The sequence below is a fragment of the Barbus barbus genome (genome assembly GCF_936440315.1).
Source record: "Barbus barbus genome assembly, chromosome: 15".
NCBI classification, from domain to species: domain Eukaryota; kingdom Metazoa; phylum Chordata; class Actinopteri; order Cypriniformes; family Cyprinidae; genus Barbus; species Barbus barbus.
Window position 1 is genome coordinate 28,334,797 of NC_136743.1, and position 16,502 is coordinate 28,351,298.

A 16,502-nucleotide genomic window follows, 5' to 3' on the forward strand; every position below is an offset into this window, starting at 1 on the left:
ATAATATTATAGTACAGTATTATTATAATGCTGCCACATTCCCTGACTCATTAAAAATATATGTGGATACAGACAATTTTTTTTTGTTTTTTATTTTTTTTTTTTTTTGTAAAAAAAAAAAGTTTTTTTTTTAAATAATGTTAATAAACAAGATTTGTTTTTTTGTAACAGGTTCATGTTTCATTTTTATTTAAAAATAATGCAAACAAATAATGCAAACAATCAGTGACAAGTGATTCGAGATTTTATCTATTATAAACTGAGCAAAACCACAAATTTATTGATTTGGAAGAAGTATCTCAACCTTTTATAAAATAGACAACTCCCAAAATGTTAAATAATAATAATAACAATGTAATAATATTATTATAATATTGTGATGTAGTTAACCTAGAACTGGAGAATATCAAACAGCTACTGTCATCATCTGACATATATATATATATACATACAAAAATAGATTGCGTTTTCTGTGTGATTTACTTTGTAAATCAAAGTGATTTATCTTCACAATGTAGCTTATGACGGTAATAGCTGAGTTAATTCAACATGATATAATAATAATATACACATTATTATAATAGAGGGAGGAGCCGTCTCTGCCGGATCTGTGGGAGGAGGAGTGACGTAGATTATGACCGAGTCTCTGGGGCAAACCACCACATACAGAGGCGCGGAGTGGGTTTACAACGACAATGTTAATAAATAAGGAGTTAAAAGCGATATCATCTAGCATACGTGTTAGTTTTAAAGCGTTCAGAATGACTTGGATGGTGTTTCTGATAAGCGGTAGGTTAGCAGTACAGGAGCGCGAGGACAGAAAGTCTGGGTGTCCCCTCTCTGGTGCCTCAGTGGTACGGTCCACTGGTAAAATTCCGAGAATTGCGAGCTGCGTGTTCTCTGAAGAGTTCTTCCAAGAACTGCCTTCGGTGGACACTTCCAAGAAAAATACACCAGGTGATTTTCTTCTATCGAGTCTAGACTAAACACGAGACGCTCAAAAGAAACGAGTTATTTCTATAGTTATTTTGTTTTACTCCAGACTACTTTCTTGTCTTTAGAGCTGTCGTGTTAATTACGCAACTCGACTTTTGTTGGCCTAATTACTAGTCTTCGACTCATTTGTCAGTTTCTGTAGAGTTGCGTTAGAATCAATGAAGTTAAGCTGCTTTAGAACGCTCTGAATTCTATAGACAGGTTTATATGGGAGGGAAACTCTATAATAGACAGCCTGTGTGCTGATAAAACAGACGCCTGGATCATTTTAAATGTCAAAATTGCTGTTTTTATTATTATTCATAAGTTTTCTCTGACTTTGTCATTCATGTGCATGTGATTAAATGCTGGTGAACTCTCAAACTGATTTATTTTCATGGAAAATGTAATAAATTATGGTCAATAAATGCAGCATGCGGATATGTTTTATGTTCTGTTCAAGCATATTAATATCGTGAGATTAATAGAGTCTGCTCATGTGGCTTTTATTCATAAACTCATAATACTTAGTCAATATGCCACAAGGTTTGAAGCTTCGCTGTTCAACAAGTGTCAAAGTGTCTTAAATCATACGCCTATGCTCACTATCTAGTGATGTTTGTCTAAATGCAAGGGTATGCATGTTTTTGTTGTTGTTGTTGTTCTGAAGTCATATCAAAAGTGTAATTTCATGACTTAGTAAGCTGCCTACTTAGATGGCATTTTCTATCTAATATAAAAGCATAAATAATGCTGTTTAAAGTTGTCTAGATAGGCAGCTCTCTAGGTTTGTCTGCACACTTTGGTCTCTCAGGTAAAATGCATATAGTACATATTAAAATTATATGAATATAGCAGTTAAGGGGGATTTTTAAATATTTAAAAGTATGTATAGATTGTACAGTATGTGTGCATATGTGTAAAACATCAGATATCTTACTATAAATGAAGAACTATTCAAAATGAACAAACTCATCATGGACATCTAGTGTTCATTTGACTAAACTTGCACACCTTCAGTTTTGACATGAAGATTTTAGGTTAATATAGCCTATTGTGTAGCATTAGATATAATTATACAGATTTTTTTTTTTTTTTTTAAGTATTTCTGGTGTGTTTATTTTTAAAAGTTTAGTAGACAAGAGGGCTTGTATTCATTGAATGTATAACATTCATTCAAATGTTTGATTCTGAATGCTTTGTGTGCAGGTGAACAATGTCAAGTGCAGCAGACGGCTGCATTAAGTTCACTCGCCATGCTGGTGATGTGCTGTTCAACTTCAACCGCCTCCGCAGCAGAAACATCCTGACCGATGTCACCATTGTGGTCGGTGGGCAGCATTTCCGGGCCCATAAGACAGTTCTGATGGCGTGCAGGTAGTGCTATGACTTTTGCATTTTGCAAAATGTTAATTGCATGACATGCACAGTAAGTGTATTCCATCTTGTCTTTTTCCAGTGGCCTCTTCTACTCCATGTTTGCAGATGCTTATAAAAGCACCTTGAGCATCATAAGTTTAGATCCAAAGGTGGACCCCGACGGCTTCGCCATATTATTGGAGTTCATGTATACGTCTTGCCTCACACTTACAGATAACTTCATTATAGCCACCCTCAACACAGCCACATACTTACAGATGGAGCATGTGATGGACACATGCCAGAGGTTCATAGACTCCAGGTGAGTGCTTAGAAATACACAAAAACTGTCAAACACAGACATCAGAGACATAACATTGATCTTTTTTGTCTTAAATTATATCTTAATATTTGAATTAATAATTCAGAAATAGATTACAAATGTAGTTCACTTCATATATGATGAGCATATTTTAAAAATTTTAATTAATTTATTTATTTGGGCTGCATATAGAAACAAATAGGATGATACAACTTTCCTGATATCATCATAATGAAGAAAAAAACCTCATTAAAAGGAATGTATCAATTAAATAGAATGGCATCATCGTTTATTGTTGTTTCTTAGGGGGAAAAAACTGCTTCACTACCTGTTAATATTGAATAGTTGGAAAAACTCTTCGGTTTTAAGTTTTTAAGTCTCCTAAAATATCACATAATTAGATTTTTGACTTCTTTGGAACTTGTCTAGCCTCCAAAACATTAAACATTATAATTCATTATATTTGTAATTTTGGATAAATTTAATATTATAATAATAAAATGTTATATATATATATATATATATATATGAAAAGTTAATTTGCAAAAACCAACAACTCTGCTCAACAACCAATTTTTTTCAGAAAGCACGTTTTATTATTTCGCATTCCAAGTAATATCGTAATATCAATCAAAATGCAGTTGGGTTGTTTTGATTAAATAATAATAACTAAACAAATACAGGCAATTTGCAAAATTAAAGTTCATTGAAAGTATGTTTTTTTTTTTTTTACATATTAAAAGTTTTATAGCAAAAGCAGATAACTCCACATTTCATGTTTTAGAGTTTAAAAAACACTCATTTAATCTTTGCAATCTCCTCAGATGAAAATGTAGATGCCTGACAAACGTTGTTAATGTTGTGATCATAGATTTCTGGATGTGATTACACGCAATACACAGAGCTTTTCCCTCACCATGAAAACATTTCAGCTTTTATTTTCTTTTTTCGCCCTGAAGAAGATATCACAGGTTCATTAAACTCGTCGAAATTATCCATCCTCGATCACTTTTAGTCAGCTTTGACAAAACTTCACTCTAGCACGTCTTTTCAAAGTGAAAGTAGCCTTGTCACCTGACCTGAATACAGCGCGCTGATTCGCTAAAATGGACTTATCAGCTTCTGTTCGAAAATAACACGGGCGCTTGTCAGCTTCTGCAGTAAAACGTGAACTCGCGATGCCTTGAAAATGGACAATACAGGCTTTTTTGACAAAATGTGTTTAAGGTTCAGATCGTGCTATATGTGGAGAATAATGCGCGGCAATCAGCTCTTTTTTTTTTTAAATGGCGTTTATCGGTTTTTGCAAATGAACTCTTCATATATATATTATAATAGTTATTTATATAATAATTATTTTATACTGTATATATAATTTTAATACTGTTTATAGATTTTTTAGATTAATTTTTATTATATTATAATATTTTATTATTATTATTATATTTATAAACAAAATTATACTTTTTGAACATTTTAATGTATATGCTTGCATATAATAAAGGTGTAAAAAATATTTTATATATATATATATATATGTATATGTGTATATAATAAATATACATAATACACACATATATTATGTAAACAAAAACTTTTATATTGGATGCGATTAATCACGGTTAATCATTTGACAGCACCACTTTTTACACAATTACACCACATTACATTTTTAAAGTCAGTCATTAAATCAAATGATGGTTAAAAATGGTATAAAGGTTTTTTAAAACAAAAATAAACCAATAAGAATACAATTACAGAACTGGCCCTTAGATTTCTTTTTCTTCATCTTGGACACTGTTATTTATCACTGACTCATCATCTGCTGGTTTCCTCAAAGGGGCTTGTGTGTAAAGCAGACCAGAGCAGAGATGCTGGTTAATCACGGCTGTTTATCTTCAGAAGCTCCCTTCATCCTCAGCGATGCCCTGAACACCCAATCCAGCGTGAACTTCAGCACTTACGCTCCTCCCAATCTGCACTATGCAGTCAGCACTTCCACCGAAAGCCCTTCTTGCTTCTACAGACATCTACCTCTCCCCATGGACACCTCCAACACCACAAACCCGCTCTGGCAGATCCCGAAGACCGGCGCAATAGCTCGCCAGCAGCACTCCCCGCCAGACAGCAGAGCCTCGGCTCGGACTGAGACTAACGGAGGAGCCATGGAGGCCAGAGAGGAGAAGAACCGTCCATCTGTGCTCTTCCATTCAGCTCGAGCCGAGGGAGACAGGAAGACTCCGCTTCTGAATTCGGAGGTGGAGAGCATTGAGCCGTGTCACACCAGCGGGCCCAAGAGCCCTCTCAGATCAGACTGCCAACCCAACTCACCCGCAGAGTCCAGCAGCTGCAGTCGAGGAGCGGCGTCTCCTCCCAGCTCCATCAGTCCCCCGAAGGTCCGCAACTGGAAGAAGTACAAGTTCATTGTGCTAAACTCCACAGACGGGGCGAATGACAATAGCTCACCGACTCCATCCCACATGGCTACAGAATCCACCAACAAGAGTGGTGAAGCCCGAGGGCAGCTCATTATGGATAGCAGGTCAGTGAAGCCAAACTTTAAAGATGGCAGTGTGGCAAGTGTTAGTATTTGACGCATTATTCTTAAACATGGTGTCTTGTGTTTTTAGCTCTGCAGATAACCACATCAAAAAAGAGGAACACGACTCTTCACTTCCCAACACTTTGACAGAGGAGAGCAGCACAGGACCCACAAGATCAGGTGAACACACTTTCTTCACAATGTTGAAATGGATTTTAGGCCTAAACAGCATTCGTACATTGGCGAAATCTGATTTTTTTTTTTTTTTTTTTGGAGAATTTAATATTACACGTGTCAGTCAGAGTGGTCAGAGTAACAGTTTTTTTTGTTTTATTTTTTTCATAATTTGAGATACATGTAAGATTTGACTGTGGCCCCCATCTTTTTCTGTAAAAAACTTTTAAGAAATAATAGGATATTTTATATCATATTATATTATATTTATTAGTATAGTATATATAATGTAATACCGGCTCGAAGACTTGGAGGGCTGTCCAGCACAAGCCTGTCAGTTTCACAGCCGCAAATATTTAGATCACCTCTCAAAAGAATAAAACAAAGGTATTTCTGAACAAAATGCAAGTTTTGGCCATTTGCAATCCATATTAAGCACCCGCGGCAATATTTCAATCATAAACAGTGCGACAAAACATTGTAAAAACACTTAAAGTGCCTTAATATATTTAAAACAGTAATATTAAAAGGTCAAATTCAGTAATCACCACATTAATGATGCATAGTTTACACAGGCAAGCAGATGAGGCCGGAATATGAATGCAATCCGCTTAATGGTTCAGTGTTTTCCTTCTAATGGTTTTCTTTCCGAAGCCATTTAATGTGAAACTTTGCACATTGCGTTTATATTCTGGCTTCATCTTCTTGCCTGTACAAAACATGCATCACCAATAAGGTGTTTACTGAATCTCGCCTTTTAATATCTGCGTTTTACTACATTATTACTTGATGCAATCTGCTTAAAAATAGCTGGCGGTCAGTGGAGCAAAGCTTCGATTTGCCCTCCAGGTGGGCGTTCCTATTAGGGTGTGACGTCACGGGAAAATGATCAATTTAAGTATTAAAATACAAGTAATATACATACTAAATCTTCGGTCCCACTTTATATTAGGTGGCCTTAACTACTATGTACTTACATTTAAATTAATAATTTGATACAATGCACTTATTGTGTGCATACATGTTCTTACATTGTACTTATATTTTTAAAAATACCTGTATGTAATTACGTTTATAATTACACTGTTGACCCATCCCTTACACCTGCCCATACCACTTAACCTGTCCCTAACCTGTATCCCACCTCAATAGCAGCACAATATGACCACAATGTACTTATTTTTTTTATGTAAGTACATAGTGGATAAGGCCACCTAATATAAAGTGTGACCAAATCTCCAAATAGTTGCAGTCATATTTAATAATATTTAGGAATTACTTTGTTTATATATGTGTGTGTGTTATATATTTAAGTGATGTATATGTTATACCTGATTAAATCTTTTAATGTTTTAATAGTTAATATTAATAATATTTAACTATATTTTGGTATTACATTATTTTGTAATTTAACAATTTTTATTTTTTTTTATTTTTTTTGGGCCCCCTATTGGTCACAGGGCAGTATGTGCGGTGAATGTGAAAAATACAGCCGAATTTTCCCACAATGTCTGCTACTCTTAACTGTTGTGGATAAAAGTCTTATGGAATCTTGTTGTTGTTATATCATTATTATCATAACCTATGTTGACAGTCTGAACTAACGGATCTGATTTCATAACTTCCAGCGTGTGAATGAATCCTTATAGCTCTTGTGTTGTGTTTGCAGAGCGGGACAGAGTCTACTGTAACGACTGTGAGTCCAGGAGCGAATCTGATGCAGAGAAGCCGCGGTGGCTGCAGGACGGAAAACCGTACAAATGTGACCGCTGCCAGGCCATGTTCTGCTATAACGGAAACCTAGTGAGCCACAAGTCCGTCCACACAGGTACATTTGCAATGCTTTGGAACTCTGCGATGGTGCTCACTCAGACCTGTGTGTTGCAGTTTTACATTTTTATACTGGTTTATTATAGCAGGAGAGAAACCGTACCGCTGCAGCGTGTGTGGAGCGCAGTTCAACAGACCTGCCAATCTGAAGACACACTCACGGATCCACTCAGGAGAAAAACCATACAAATGTGAAACCTGCGGCTCACGCTTCGTCCAGGTACAATCAGACCCCCAGAGCGTGTTTATGTACAGTGACGATGCAAAGCAAATGTGCTTCATCTTCTACTTACGTGGTTTCAGGTGGCTCATCTGAGGGCTCACGTACTGATCCACACCGGAGAGAAACCGTACCCATGTGACATCTGCGGCACGCGCTTCCGCCACCTTCAGACGCTGAAGAGTCACTTACGAATACACACGGGAGAGAAACCTTATCATGTGAGCATCACCTGCACATTTGTGACCCTGGAGCACAAAACCAGTCTTAAGTCGCACGGGTATATTTGTAGCAATAGCCAAAAATACATTGTATGGGTCAAAATTATACATTTTTCGTTTATGTCAAAAAATCATTAGGATATTAAGGAAAGATCAGTAAGATATTTGGTAAATTTCCTATCATATCAAAACTTTTTTATTAGTTATATGCATTGCTAAGGACTTCATTTGGACAACTTTAAAGGCAATTTTCTCAACATTTTAGATTTTTTCTGCACCCTCAGATTCCAGATTTTCAAATAGTTGTATCTCAGCCAAATGTTATCCTAGCCTAACAAACCATACATCAATGGAAAACTCATTCATTCATTAAAAACAAATGACCCTTGTGACTGGTTTTGTGGTCCTGGGTCACATTTGTTCTAGTATCAGTATTGAATGTTAGAACTGAGAGAGCATTTGATGTGAACGCTTCTTGGTTTCTCATTTCAGTGTGAGAACTGTGACCTGCACTTCCGCCACAAGAGTCAGCTGCGTCTGCATCTACGACAAAAGCACGGAGCCGTCACCAACACCAAGGTCCAGTACCGCAGAAGCAGAACAGACCTGCCCGTCGCCTCCCTCGTGACCTCTTGAAAACACATCAAGCTGTTTCAGACATTTTACAGTTCCTTTAGCGAGAAAAGCCGAGGACAAAATACAGATGCCCGCATGGATCGTTGTCTTGCCAATGTCCTTGTTTACTCGTATGGTGGCGCTGTATATTATTTCTTAAATATGGCATGATTTATTTCATCATGATGATTTAAGATTTTACTGTAAATACGGGCATCGTACGTCAAGCACTTGTCATGACAGCCTGAGTTATAGTCTAAGTAGTATTTATTTTTTTATGAAGAATGCTATTTCACTCCCTTTTCATTAAAACTATGCATTGTATATAATATATGACAGGGAATATTGGTACAAAAATAATTATGCATTTGCAGTGTATATGTTGTCAGTGTGGTACATTTTAAAGAAGCTCTGCTTTGTCTGACAGTTATATTGGATTTATATGTATTTGTACAGCTACTTTTGGTACTAGAGGGCCGAAGGTCCTTGCAATAAAATATTTCATACCAAACAAAAGCAAAGTTCTGGTTTGATTATTATTTATTTCCTCTTTTTTGCATATTTAAGAATCTTACATATGCATACACATTTTTGATATTCTATAGTTAAATGCTAATAATTATGTACAGCCAAATCACAGTTCAATGATATCATTGAATGCTGACATTCAATGATAGAAAATATTAATAGATTATTCAAATGGAGTGGTGTTGAGTAGCATAGCTGAAGTATGAAATTTTAAATCAATTGTCAAGTTTCATACCAACAATTTCTAAAGAGTTGGTTTGTGTAGTTACAATTTTAACACACTATTTGACATTGTCATGTTTAGTTTGCTTTATTGTAAGTTAATGAATTATTGTAAAGTATTACCAAAAAGGATTTTGTCACACATTCACCTATATAAGTTCTAGGGTCCATTATATATAAGGCACTTCTCATGCTCTTCTAGTTCTTCCACACAACACAGAATACAATACAATTTCTGTATGAATGAAGCTTTGTCCAAAGGGTTATTGTTGTGCAGAAACACGAGAGGTCCTTTCACAAGCAGTGCTTTATACCTACAGCGCATTTAAAGGGCGTCAGCTATTATTTTCCTCCAATGAATGCGAACAGTGTGAGCACATGTTATTATAGTTGAGAAACTAGATATTTTAATCTTTTCTATTGTAATTGCGTGTGAAAGAACAGCAATTCCCAATTGGACGCATCACGTTTGAAGTGTTTTAGTCTGTGTTGAGAAGCATCACAATTGAATGAGTTATAGAGTAAAAATTAGATGCTATAAATCTAAATTATTACTAAGTGAATTTACTGTTGTTCTTCACTGTGAGGTAATGCTAAATTTCTTCGTCCCTCACTTTCTGTTCTGTAAGATTATTTCAATGCCAAGTTTCTTACATTGGATTTATTTGATTACAAATACAGGAAAAACAGGTATATTATGAAATATTACAATTTAAAATAACTGTTCAATTGCAATATATTTTAAAATGTAATTTATTATGATGCAAAGCTGAATTTCCAGTCTTCAGTGTCACATGATCCGTCAGAAATCAGTCTTATATGCATTTTTGATTATTAATTTTGAAAACAGTTCATATTTTTGTGGGAAACATTTTTTTTTCATTTATTTGAAATCAGGAAAAGTAAAAAAAAATTGACCTCAGGATATTGTCTAAACTGAATTTAGAAATGACTAACAGCTTATGAATCATCAGAACAAAAAAATTGGTGATGCATATAATAGTGCCTTGTGAAACTAGCATTCAACTCAAGAAGGCTTTTATCCTTTAGTGCAGAATTGTGAAATACTGAAATTCAAACGGAGCATTAGATTGGAGTCAGAAGACATTCAACATCAGAACGTTTATTTATTTTGTTCAGTGGGTTCTGTCATCCTTGATATTTCATATATTGTTTTGTGTTATTTATGGAACGGTCACATCAATATGACAAATTCAGTTTCTTCATGAAGAACACCAAGATGCTGAGACAATCAAATAAAAGCATGAGCACCACAACTTAAAATCTACCGCCTGAGCAAAGATGGCATGTGTTTGGAATACAGCAGTCACAATATGATAAAAGAAAAACATACAGCTAAAACGCAGCACTCTAATGGGTGGCCAGCAAACGGTCCTCAGAACCTGCTGTGGATTACTGTACAAAACAATGAGAAATACGTCACCAAATATAACACAAACAGGTCTGGAAATCTACTCAAACACTCTTACTTCCTGTTGGTCATTTACAGCTTGGACAATGAAACGGTTAAGTGCAGGAGCCAATAGGAACTGCAGTATTTCTTATTTGTAATTGTGTTTTATACACTGAATGGAAGATTCTCCTGAAGTTAAGAGCAGAAGCGTGCATGTTCTCTTCCTATAGAAGTGCCCTGAACATTATTGCTCAAGCTTGCTTGATTCTCTAATGAAATATTGTTCCTCATCAGCGTAATATTAAGTACAGATCGCTTGCTCAGCAAAAGTGTTTTCCTTTCAGACTTACAAACATAGATATAAGCACACACTCTCTCGCGTCTATATAAAAAAAATAAAAAATAAAAAAATTGTACTGTTGAATGAGTAAAAATGTATATATCGGTACATGAAGGCATAGCGCTGCTGACAAGTAACAGACTCCTTAATTTTCAAGAATTTGGATTTTTGCTGTGGATGTTTAGCCTTCTTTCTCCAGAATGTTCTTCACATCTCCAAACACCTGCAAGAACAAAAACAGATAAAAGGAAGCAAAATGAAACTCAAAAGAATGGACAGATGTTTATTATTGACCTTGACTGCACTATGGCACAGTAAAGCACTTTAGTGTTATTTCTATATTATTATAATATTTAATAATACATCAATGTATTAATAGGGTATAAAAACTAATTAAAAAACAAAAATTATGCAAAGTCAATTTCAAGTTTTTCATTTTAATTTTAGTCATTTTATGTGCTTTTGTAATTTAAATATTTGTTCTATTTAGCTCTGATTTATTTTGACTTCAGTCTTAACTACACACGAGACGCTATAAAAGGTATCTTTTCCATGTTAATCAGAGGTTTTGTCCTAACTAGCCGCGACAGCGACACGTGGAATTTCAACAACAACATACAAACTATGACAGTATGGACTCTCATTCTGTTTGGACTCTCATTCTGACGGCACCCATTCACTGCAGAGGATCCGTTGCTGAGCAAGTGATGCAATGCTACATTTCTCCAAGTTGAAGAAATTGAAGAAACATATTTCCTCTATGTTTTAGAAGGCCTGAGGGTGAGTAATTTTCATTTTTTCAAAACCTTTCAATTAATAAAGCATAATAAAATAACTTATATATGATTTACCTTTCATGCAGAACTGCACCAAAAGCCTCAGGCTCAAAAAAACTGATCAATTTAATGAAATGAGCTAAAACAACAGTCATACCTCATCCACTGATCGGGAGGCATCAATCGTGCACACCTTCCCCTGCTTCTCGTACTGCTCTATAATGGGCCGTGTGGACTGGAGGTACGTCTGGATCCTGAAAATGAAACAAAAACGTTTCATGAGGTGAACTAAAAGTGCAAAGTCACTGTAAACAAAGAGACAGTAGTCCATACATTTCCATATAATGCCAAACTATATGGTGACTGTCACCACACACAACATTTTCCAAACACAATGCTAATTTCTGAGATCTGCTAAAATTATTCCAGTAGTCATACTACATGCTTTGCATATAGCTCAATATATCTGACACAGTTATAATGGGGAGAACTACCTTTTCTCTAGACTTTCCCTGTTGTCATCGCTGCGTCCGCTGCTCTTCCCCCGCTCTAAACATCTGTCAATGCAAACCTGAAATACACAACAGCTGAAAATCACATTCAATCTAGACAGTTTAAATTGTCAATGTGATCTTTTTGGTGTTTCTGCTTGTTCAACTGTGCTTTTTTGTTTGTTTTGTTTTACATTATTAATAAAACAAATCCTTAAGATGATGTTATTTAAAAAAATTCTGAACATACTTTCTACTAAATGTTATTTACTAGGGGTGCACAGGTCTTTTGGTTCGCTACGCATGTGTACGGTACAAATACAGTGTTGTTTTAACCACTACACGAGTGAAACTTACAGTTTTATATATTGTTACTTTCAATAAAAAAAAAAAAAAAAAGTCTTTTTTTTAGGAAATTGAAAAAAAAAGAAATGCTGTTTTGACGCTTTTTGATGTTTGAGTTCAAACGGCAGCTTTACTACTAGTTATAGCATGAAATAAACATGACTGAACATCTCATGCCTCGTGTAATCACTCAATCAGTGTTTCAACCACAGAAAGATGTCAATAAAACAACATCACATTTACCTCAGCTTGTTTGTTCACTAGAGAAGAGCATTTCACTATATATTAGCCTATATTTTCATAATATTTACCTATCTTAATTAACGTCTCAATTATTAACAAGTTATGACAGCCACTGTGCATATTATTATATTTCAACAACAAATAGAAACTTTATAATTAGAGGTTAATGTAAAAATGGCCTTACGTGCAATTTACGTCAAATAAAAACATTATTTATTATACATAAAAATAACACCGTTGTTCATTTTAACCTATAGTATAATAAAAATGTGAAAGTAATCGGGCTAAGAACCAAATTATAATTGAACTTATTTAATCAGAGAAACAATTTGTTCAGTAAACCACTCTTTAATTTAAAAAATAAAAAAATTAAAAAAATTCCTCCCTGCTGTACTGAAGTGACATCAAAACCAGTATACCGTATACCGTTACACCCCTATTATTTACAAATAAAAATTCCCCAAAATTAGTTCATTATACATTCAAAATTATATTTCAATAATCATATGCCACTTTAATCAACTGTAATGGTAGTACAATAAATAAACTCTTAAAACCTAAGCTGCTCCTCACCTCATTACTGCAGTCAAAGAAAAGCACAAACTTGACATCCGCCTTCCCGTCCATGACAGTGTTCCATCCCTGCAGGTTGTCATGGTTTCGTGGGAACCCATCGATAAGAAAGCGGAACTTCTTTTCATCGGCTTTCATGGTATCTTCCATTGCCTGACAAATACATGTTTCTTCAGTAAAAATAAATATCTGAAAACATCCATTTTTAGATAAATGACTCATCTGTTCAGAAAAGGCTGGTCCATCAGAATTATAACATGACTGTAAAGAGGCTCGTCAGTTTTATAATGGTATCGCAGTTATGATTTATGCCTATTATGAGACAAGCCTGTCCATTATAAGCTGCTCTTTGAACTCTCCACCCCTGATAGTGAATCTGCTCGCATTTGTCATCAAGTTCATTCTCAGTGATAATTCTCAATCTGTTTGAAAATGTCCACCTCTTTCCTTCTACAATCACCATGAGTCACGACCTGGAATGCTTTGGCTTGGTAAGCGTGACGGACGAGTGTAACCACCTTTTTCAGCAAGTTGATGGTGATTTCAACAGGAACTATTTTGCCGTCTTTGATGTAGGTGTCGATGAGCTGACCAAACTCGGAGCCGGTGCGGCTGCGCTCCTCTCTCAGCAGGTCTCCGGCTGACAGGTGAGTGTAGCTGTAGTTCTGAGCGCAGGAGAAAACTCATTACACACCTTTACACATTACAAACTTCAGTGCATTATAGTCGATATATAGTCAGATTGTAAGCTTCTTACAAAGGAACATGACAGCAGTCATTTATATGAATGGAATCACAAAAGAGGGATGTGTATGAGTTTGGTAACAAAGGCTGTCCAGACACTCCTTTTGACAGATCAAATGGTTTTTAAAGTGCCCCTATTATGGATTTTTGAAAAAGACCTTTCATGCAGTGTGTAAGATGAATGAAAACATCCTGCAAAGTTTTAAATCTGAAAGTGCACCGTGTATGAAGTTATTGTCTCTCAAAAGAAAGAGTCGACTTGATTTTCGCGTTGGTCTGAATGAAAATGCAAATTCATTTCTTTGGCACAAGGTGCAGCTTTTGGAGCGCTAAAAATAGCGGTTTCCTTTTGTGTGGCCTTCATAAGCATCCAAAAAAAATCGTTTCACAACCTTGTTCAGATGCCATAAGGCTAATAAAGAAGAGTTTTTTTCTAGCACTCAAAGTACAATATAAGAACAGAGACTACTTGTTCAATAACTCTTTTGCATTAAATGCAACCTAACAACAAAGTTATAAGAAATGAGTAGTTGACATTGAAGTGGCGTGATGTTATTCTTCTAAATTATTCATCTAAAACCATTTTAAACAATTATTCCAATTATTAAAAATTCCAATTATCCAAAAGAAAATGAACTAGAAGATTCAAAAAGGGTTATTACAATATACACTTTCCAGTCTAAAGCTGGGGGGGGGGCTTTCCTTAACCCCTTCCTGTCTACCTTGTAGTAATCTGAACAATGTCTGAAATGTCTTGTATTACGAGCACTTCCTGAGTTTATTGGCCTCTATGATAAATCGTTTTGTACTCCTCTATTGTAAGTTACTTTGGGATAAAAGCGTCTGCTAAATGAATAAATGTAATTAGGTTTTTTTTAAGCTTTTGAAGGACATATGTTGATCAAAACTACAGTAAAACAGCAATACTGTACATATCACTTTCAAATTTTTCAATTTTCACATATTTCATCATTTTACTTATTCATGTGCATCTTTAGTGTCCTTACATGATCCTTCAGAAAGTATTCAACATTATATACAATATCACTGTTTTTACTGTATTTTTGATCAAACCGATAATAAATCTAAAAATCCAAAAGAAATAAAAAAAATCCCATTCACAGTCATATCAATTGTACATTTCACACATATGGCCTTTAACCCATTACTGGTGCCATGACAGCTGAACACTGCACAGACAGCAGATTAAACACAGCTCCTGCTCATAACAAGGATATATGACTGTGGGAACACTCCAGGGAATTATTACAACTCAATGCACATTTTCATTCTGAGAAAATTCTCTTTCCATCAAATTTATTATAGCATGATGAAACATAGTATCGCTGCAGAAGGGACCAAATGGCGCTGGGAAAGGCTTTTTCTTTATGAAATGTCACTCCAGCAGCCCCATAAAGCCTCGTTGTCTTGCATACAGCGCTTATATAGTTATTCTCTATTAATATGATAAAAGACTTAATGCTCTGCATCTCTCTTACCTCGACGATTCTCGCGCATTGTGTCCCCTTCCCCGCGCCAGGCCCGCCCAAAACAAACACAACCTGCGGCTTCATCATCACACTCAACCTGTGCACACCGCGTGGGAGCTTCTCCGACAGCCTGTGCAGCAAAGCCACAATCATAAACAGAGCGGATAAGAGAGAGCTGCACTAATGAATGACCATCGACCCCTGCGAGTCAGGTACAGAGCTGCTTGAATGACCGGTTGATGCGTGTCCAGGAAGTGCGCGGGGCAGATTCCACTTCCGCCGTACACGTATCCGACCAATCAGAGAGCAGAGGAGACGCTGACGTTACTTAAGCCACGCCCACAGCTCTGAACGCTCTCTAGAACGCGCACCCCTCCTGAACCTGGGGTTCGCGCGCCAGCATCAGCACCGTGTTGCCATGTCCGCTTATTATAAGCGACGGATTTTTTTAAAGATTTTTTTAAGATACGGATTAAGATCCTTATAAATTCAATGCGAGCATTCCCAAATTTTGGCCTAATGTTCGGAATATATTACTGTACTTTAGGTTTGCTGATGCTTGGCCTTCATTGTAGCACAAAGTATGACTAATCATTCAGTGTTTCTGCACTTTCTATGAAAAAAAGGTCATCTAACCTTTACAGAATATAGTTTTTTTCTAGCACTCAAAGTACAAAATAAAAGAGATCTTTTTATTTAAATAACTGTTTGTGCTTTGCCATAAATGCAACCTAAACAACATAGTCTAAACTCTAAAGAATGTAATGTTTTATGTAAATTTACTTAAAATATAAAATATAATGACATTAAAAAAAGTTTATCCATTGAAGATACTGTACTTTTACACTTCACAGCTTCTGTAAAAAATAATAATAATAATAATACGACGCTACCCTGACTATAGCCTACTCTGGCAACTTTTAACTAGTTAATTAAACTTTAATAACATTATTTATTGTGTATTTTGAAAGAACAATTTTCTCAGTATTGTTTATGTTAAGGTGCATATAATCCTAATATTAAATAGAGCATCCATAAGCAAGACAGAGATCATTTTTCACTTTAGATTTTATTTATT

At 35.5% G+C, this 16,502-nt stretch overlaps 2 protein-coding genes across 4 annotated transcripts; one reads left to right on the plus strand and one right to left on the minus strand.

Moving 5' to 3' along the window:
- The first annotated feature begins 661 nt into the window (after window positions 1–661).
- LOC306881778 (B-cell lymphoma 6 protein-like) lies at window positions 662–8,770 on the plus strand. Of its 2 annotated transcripts, none has more exons than XM_079436053.1 (9): window positions 662–957; window positions 2,185–2,352; window positions 2,435–2,656; window positions 4,497–5,198; window positions 5,287–5,378; window positions 7,042–7,200; window positions 7,289–7,422; window positions 7,506–7,643; window positions 8,136–8,770. In XM_079436053.1, the coding sequence occupies exons 2-9, from the start codon at window positions 2,192–2,194 to the stop codon at window positions 8,277–8,279; spliced, it is 1,752 nt and encodes a 583-aa protein (XP_079292179.1). In that variant the 5' UTR covers window positions 662–957; window positions 2,185–2,191; the 3' UTR covers window positions 8,280–8,770. The 2 variants fall into 2 exon arrangements, with proteins under 2 accessions (XP_079292179.1, XP_079292180.1); XM_079436054.1 differs by having other exon boundaries at window positions 848–957; window positions 7,292–7,422; window positions 8,136–8,766.
- A 1,098-nt stretch (window positions 8,771–9,868) lies between these two features.
- LOC306880816 (UMP-CMP kinase-like) lies at window positions 9,869–15,717 on the minus strand. 2 transcript variants are annotated; one of them, XR_013785107.1, is made up of 7 exons: window positions 15,434–15,696; window positions 13,709–13,855; window positions 13,191–13,343; window positions 12,033–12,109; window positions 11,696–11,792; window positions 11,382–11,536; window positions 10,102–10,985 (listed from the first exon to the last, which is right to left on the minus strand). XR_013785107.1 is itself a non-coding variant. In XM_079434586.1 (6 exons), exons 1-6 carry the CDS (start codon window positions 15,575–15,577, stop codon window positions 10,944–10,946), a joined length of 660 nt encoding a protein of 219 aa, XP_079290712.1. In that variant the 5' UTR covers window positions 15,578–15,717; the 3' UTR covers window positions 9,869–10,943. The 2 variants fall into 2 exon arrangements, 1 of the variants encoding a protein (XP_079290712.1); XM_079434586.1 differs by lacking the exon at window positions 11,382–11,536 and having other exon boundaries at window positions 9,869–10,985; window positions 15,434–15,717.
- Between the last annotated feature and the right edge of the window lie 785 nt (window positions 15,718–16,502).